We start from the raw sequence: 6,503 nt of genomic DNA on the forward strand, positions 1-6,503 counted from the left end.
AGCCTTTTATTGTATAGGATATACACTGAGTGGCAGGATTATTATGTGTTCAGAGGTCATCATAATCTGGCCACTCAATGTGTGTGTGTGTATGTGTGTTTGTAGAGGAAGGAAATTGACATATACAACATGAATTTACTTTAAGGACATTATGCTAAGTGAAATAAGCCAGTCACACAAAAAGCATTCTCCTTGTATGAGGTATCCACTCAAATTCATAGAAACAAAGTAGGAGGGGGCTGCCAGGGGCAGGAGGGAGGAATGGGAGTCACCGAGTTTAACAAGGACAGAGTTTCAGTTCGGCAAACCAGTGTGAATGTCCTTCCTGCTGCTGAACTGGACGTGTGAGAAATGGTTCACATGCATTGTATTATACATTGTGTATTATAATTAAAACGTGCTCTTTAATAGGGCTGTTATAAAATGCTTAGAACGTGGAGTGTACAAATTCATAGCTCTCATGTTCTTACCACCACTTCCCCAAGCATCACGGTGAGAGCCGCCCACCGTGAGGCCAAACTCCCAGCAAGACTGGGCGTCCCAGCACCGCCCCCCATTCCTCCATCAGCCTCCCCCGCCCTCACTTGAGGAATCAAAAAAAAAAAAAAAAAAAAAAAGGCAGCTTCACGCGCTTTCCCAATAGGTTTATTCCAGAGCAGTGCTGCAGCGATGCTGACTCAGAACCCCGTCCGTTTCTAAAACACGAATAACGGCTTCATCTCCCTCCCACAGGCAAAGGAACAGGAGCCGCTGCCCGGCTGTGCGTCTAGAGTCTAGACTGTCGAGGAATCCAGAACACGGAGCTGGAGCCGCGCCAGCCGGGCCGTGGCTCAGCCGCTCCCCGCGCTGCAGACGGGAAGGAAGGAGATGGAGTCTGCTGGGCCTGCAGCCCGGGCACGGGACTGTGGCTGTGGGTCTCCTCCCGGCCCCGCCGCTCCGCTCAGACCCCCTGAGCACCCGCAGCCGCCTCCGCACACAGCAGGGGGACTGGGGTCACCCGGCGTGGAGAGCGGCGAGCACCCGGAACCTCCCCACGGGACCTGCTCCACCTGCTGGAGCAGCCGAGCGAGGAGTTAACCCTGAGCCAGGGCCAAAGTCCTGCCACCGGGGCGTGTCCGGGCGTTACCCCGAAGCGGCCGACACGGATCCTTCAGGGACAACAGCGGCTCACGTGGACCCGGGCCTGCGTGTGCCGGGCACCGTGCTGCGTGCCGGCATTCCTCCTCATACCCACCCTGAGGTAGGTCAGCCCATTGTCCCCACGTGACAGGCTCCCGAGAGAAGCCACACAGGTGCCCAAGGTCTCAAAGCTACGAAGTGACAGAGGCTCAGGGGTCTGATGGACCTGAGCTTTGTTACCCCTGTACCCCAAATGGAAATTTGGAGGAAACCCAGCCACCACTGTGATCATCAAAGTGCCTGAAGGAGGGCGGGCTCACTCACCACTGCCAGAGCCCCAGCCAACACGCACCCCATTCCCCCAGGGGTGGGAGTGACAGCCTGGGACAGTCCCACGGCCCTGGTGCTGGTCCACTGGACATCTCCTGCTGTCCGTAAAGTGCCATCAGCAAAGCCAGGGGCTTGAGGGTGACTACAGCCCAGGAAAGGGCTGGCTATGGGGACGGGACCAGGTGACGTGCCCAGTGCCCTCCTGGCCCCACTCCCCGACCGGAGGCCACCCCGATCCTCTCCTCCCTCACGCCCTCCCGTCCTGTGCCTGCCCCTGCGCCCCGCTGGCGCCTGGGCCCAGGTCCTCGGGCCAGTACTGGTCCTGCATGTACTGCTCCACGTCCGGGCTGCTGTCGGGCTCCCTGTCCTCGGGGCACGCCCAGAGGCGGCTGGCCTCCTGCTCCCACGGCCCCTCCACCAGCCGGTACAGCTCCATGGCCGTCACGGCGTCTTCCACGGACGAGTGTCCGTGCCGGCCCACCTGCGGACGAGAGCCATGCGTCACTCCAGGCCAGACGGCAGGATGGCGGTGTCCACAGCGTGGGTGTTCCAGGCAGAAGCGCGGGAACCTCAGCCATGGCAAAGCCAGATTCTCGCTGGTTCCCTCAAATGTAAACGAGATAAAAATCGCCGCCCTGGGCTTGAAGAGCAGGGGGACATGGAGGCGACGGACAGCAGGAGCAAGAGTTAGGAGCTGCCCTACCCAAGGCTTCATCTCTGATTGCAAAGGCAGGCACCGAGCCTGGAGCTGGGGGGACAGACCCGGAACGGGGAGCCTGTAAGAGGTGTACCCCGGGAAGAAGGGGGCTGCGGAGGGACCCCCCAGTGCTCGTGGGGCCCCCCTGCAGAGGTTAGGCCTGCTTGCTTCCCCCCAACACACCAAACACACACAAGCACCTGGATTTTCTTGTGCAGCAGCTGCTGGGCCAGTTCCTTAAGCGAGACGCGGGCGCGGGTGTGCAGGCCGGGCTGGCTGAGGAGGCTGGGGACGTAGGTGGTGTCCCGGGTCTGGCTCCGAGGGTGCACGTACTTGAGGGCCTTGAAGTCATTGTGCAGGGCATGTCCCACCACCACCTTGCCCTTGAGGAGCTTGAGGATCTGTGGGCGGGGAGGGGAGTCAAGGAGGCCCCACTGTGGGCGGCCCAGCCCGGGGCGCAGATCCCCCTGGAGGGAGGCAGCGCGGACGGGGCAGCCAGGGGCTCAGTCTACCCCGCTGCCAAGTGCGAGTCCAGACCTGTACCAACTGCTTAAATAGACAGGGTCGCCCGGCCAGTGTGGCTCAGTGGTTGAACATCAACCTATGAATCAGTAGGTCATGGTTCGATTCCCGGTTAGGGCACATGCCCGGGGTTATGGGCTCGATCCCCAGTAGGGGGTGTGCAGGAGGCAGCTGATCCATGATTCTCTCTCATCATTGATGTTTCTGTCTTCTCTCCCTCGCTCTTCCTCTGAAATCAATAAAAAAATATTTTTTAAAAAATGCAAAATGTCCCAACATGACCGTTACATTAGAGCACGATTTGAGAACGTGTGATTTTACCCCTTGGGAAACACTAAGTGAATGCAGGAGGCCACACTCGGTGAGCTGAGCCTCCGGGGAAGGCACACCCCTCAGACACCCCCCAGGGAGCTCTGGTCACCTGTGTGAGGCCACAGCCACCTCACCTGTGTCCCCACTTCCCCTGTGATTTCAGGTGACTTCCTGGATCACTTCATCGAGAAACAAGCTCAGCCCCTCTGACAGCTGCTCCACGAGGAAGCTTCCGGTCTCTTTCAAGGTAAAGTGCCGCCCTTATTGGGTGCGTGTCGGTATTGGTTGTGTGCATGCATTTCTTAACCGTTTAACATTGCCAAACTGGGTACCGCTGTCCGGTGTGCAGGCCAGGCCTTTTTATTTTTGCTGCGTCGCTGTGACCTGTTTTGAGTGTTGTGTCCCTAACCCCATTTCCCCATAGTCTGAGGTTTTAGTGCCAGTTTACTCAGCATGATGAGGTTCAGGCCCACGCTCCAGAGCCTCCGCAGGCGTAGAGACCTAAGGAATCAGAATTCCCAGAGGGATCTGGGACAAGGAGCCGAGATTAGCAAGGCCTGAGTGTTCCTTATGGCGCGTCTGGGGATTCCTGGCACGTCAGATGGTCCCAACCATTCATTCATTTTTTTTCAAAGCCCTGAAAAAGGGACGTAAGGAAATATACCACAGTACTGACACCTGACGGGCAGCACTGTCTGTGGGCCTGAGGAATGTCGTAGCGATGTGATGCTTTTGTGAGAAAATGGAGAAGGTAAACAGCCTCACACCGCGCGGCTGGCACGGCTCTCCTCGGCGATCCGCATACACAGGTTGGACAGAGGAATCCCTTGTTTGGAGAAGTGAAACGTTCCCGAGCTCTCGCTTCCAGTGGCTCAGTGGTGACTCAAGCCCAGGGCCCGTTCCCACCCGTCCCCGACCCCGCAGGCGCCGCCGCCGGCCTCACCTCTTTCTGGGCCGCCGGGAAGGGGATGGCCTGGCGCATGTGCTGCCGGGTGATGCCGCTCCAGCGGGTGCGGTAGTCCACGATGGGCATCTCGGGCCGGATGTACTTGTCGTACAGGACGTCGCCATGGTAACTCACCACGGAGCAGCGGGCCAGCTCGCTCACCCGCCCGCAGGGCCCGGTGCCCACCATCTCGCAGTCGATAGCCACGCATCTGCTAGGCCAGGGCCCCGCGGGTTCCCTGGGGGAGGCCTTTCTGTGGCCCCGGGCACCTCCAGAGTCAGCCCTGGGGCCCTCGGTGCCTGGCGGTGCCTCCGGTGGCACGGGCGGTGGGGAGGGTGCTGGCTCCGGAGGGGAGCTCTGCAGCCCCTGCTCCTGCAGCAAGGCCTTGCGGGCCAGGAACCGCTGGTGCTGCCGGCTCTTCCGCTTGTGCTTTCTCCGAAGCACATCCTTGGCATTGGGGCCGGGCAGCAGGGGGCACAGGCACTGGGCAGGCTCCGGGGCTTCCCTGGATACCATCCCAACCTGCTGTCCGCTCAGGGCGCGGGAGGCCTCGGAGGTAACCTTCCAACGGGGCAGCTCCCTGGAGAGACAGCACAGGGCAGAGGGCCTGGGTGAGGATGGGCCAGCCACCCTGACTCCTTCCCTCCTGCAGTGTCTCCTGGGCTGAACCGAGGACTTATTTTATTAAGAACCGCCCTCATGCAGTCAATACCACATGCAAACCTTCCTATGGAATCACTCAGTCCTCCCACAACCTCAACAAAGTATGACTGTCCCCACCAGAGGCCCGGTGCACGAGTTCCTGCACCGATGGGGTCCAGCTGGCCTGCCCCAGTGAGGGCTGATGGGGCCTGGCCAGCAGTGGGGAGGGGGCACAGGGGGTTCGGTAGGCGCCTGCCTACAAGCACCTTCCTCCTGGTGACAAGGCGCACACTGGGCGGAGAAACACAGAACCCACCCCTCTGCCTCAGCCCGGACAAGGGGACAAGGCCTGCTGCAAGTCCAGACTGAGGCTGACCCCTGTGGGGCTGAGGGCGGAGGGTTGGGTCAGCGGCCTCGCAGCAAAGGCCCCACCAAGTCAGAGTCGCCTGGGGCAATCAGGGCCACCCACCTGCAGGCCGATCCCCGAGCCGGTGGGCGGTTCTAGGCCCCACTACTACAAGCAAGGTGCACCCTCAAGCCGGGGTTTGCTTACGAAACAGATGAACTAGTTAGACACGTTCCCAAAGCAGCTGGTGGCCGGAAACAACGCCCATGCCCAGACCTAGCCGCGCACCGTAACCGTCATTTGGAGGAAGGGGCCCCCCCTCCCCCCCACCCGGATCTGGGGGCTTCGGAGCGCGCGACCCCGCCCCCCAGCCAGGGTCCGACAATCGCCCGGATTTGGAGAACCTGCTGGATTGGACCCGAGATCCTAAAAAGTTCGCAGGACAAGGGAGTCCAGGGAGAGCCCGCCCCGTCCCCGCCGGCAGCCGGCGTCCTCCCCCCCACACCCCGCCCCCGGCCCGGGAGTGACGCGGAGGCCTGGCCACGCCCAGGGAAGGGCTCGGGCGTCGGTCACTCCCGGGCCGCGGCGGCCCAGCCCCCGCCAGGCCGCGGCCCATCGCCCACCGCCCACCGCCCCCTTAGGCTCCAGCCCCCGAGCCGCGCGGGGACCCGGACAGGCGGCGCCCAGGCCCGGCCTCCCACCCGCGGGCCCGGAGAGCCGGTCGGCCAGGTCGGCGCGCCCCCCTCCCCCCCGCCGCAGACCTGGGCGGACACACGCGGGGCCCCACGGCGGGGACTCGCCCCGCCGGCCCCAGAGGGTCCCGCGATCACCTGGAGCCGGCGCTTCCCCCGCCCGCACGTGGCGTCCGGACGGACGGCGACAGGTCCCACTTGCCCGGGCAAGCCCCGCTCCGCCGGCCCGCCGATTGGCTCGCTGAACTGCAGCTCCCGCCTAAGGCCTCTTTTGATTGGCTCTCTGGGAGAACATGGCTTTCTGCGGATTGGCGCACGATAGAAAAAGGGGCGGGGATTCCTGGAGGGGGCGTGGCTTGTGCCCCCGGCCGGCCGCGGCCGCGGGAAATTTTAAAAAGACCGGAGTGGAGTCTTTGCCCCTGGTCCTCGCCCATCTGGGTCCCCCGGCTCCAGTGCACCCCGCTCCCTGGGGCGGGACTTGGACTCCGATGAGCATTGTGGGACCGAAGGCAGGATAGGATGGCTTGCGGAGTCCACAATGCTACCTCCTCGGTTGTGAGCTTTCAGTGAAATAATATACAGGATGGGCACTAAAGAAAGAGTTTGCTCTTTCGGCGCTATTTTTCTTTTTTTAAAGTTTATCCTTTTGCAGTACTTAAAAGTTTTACTATGTGCTGAGCTCTCGGATACACAGGCTAGGATACACAGTGCCTACCTAGTTGCTCAGATCTGGGGCGGTAACAGCATGTTTAAAAGATAATTCAGTGCAACCCCGAAAATATTGAGAACAATAAAAAAACAGTTCACATTTATTGTGAGCACTGTGTGCCAGGCAATATATGAGATATGCACTATTGTTATTTCCGGTTTACAGCTAAGGAAACTGACACTTGGGAT

At 60.9% G+C, this 6,503-nt stretch overlaps 1 protein-coding gene across 1 annotated transcript; it reads right to left on the reverse strand.

The window, feature by feature from the left end:
* Positions 1-629: 629 nt before the first annotated feature.
* AEN (apoptosis enhancing nuclease) lies at positions 630-5,700 on the reverse strand. Its single transcript, XM_045572018.1, has 4 exons — positions 5,676-5,700; positions 3,924-4,506; positions 2,347-2,547; positions 630-1,930 (listed from the first exon to the last, which is right to left on the reverse strand). Exons 2-4 carry the CDS (start codon positions 4,440-4,442, stop codon positions 1,697-1,699), a joined length of 954 nt encoding a protein of 317 aa, XP_045427974.1. The 5' UTR covers positions 4,443-4,506; positions 5,676-5,700; the 3' UTR covers positions 630-1,696.
* Positions 5,701-6,503: the final 803 nt, after the last annotated feature.

The sequence above is a fragment of the Pipistrellus kuhlii genome, unplaced genomic scaffold (genome assembly GCF_014108245.1).
Source record: "Pipistrellus kuhlii isolate mPipKuh1 unplaced genomic scaffold, mPipKuh1.p scaffold_m20_p_42, whole genome shotgun sequence".
In the NCBI taxonomy this organism is placed as follows: Eukaryota; Metazoa; Chordata; class Mammalia; order Chiroptera; family Vespertilionidae; genus Pipistrellus; species Pipistrellus kuhlii.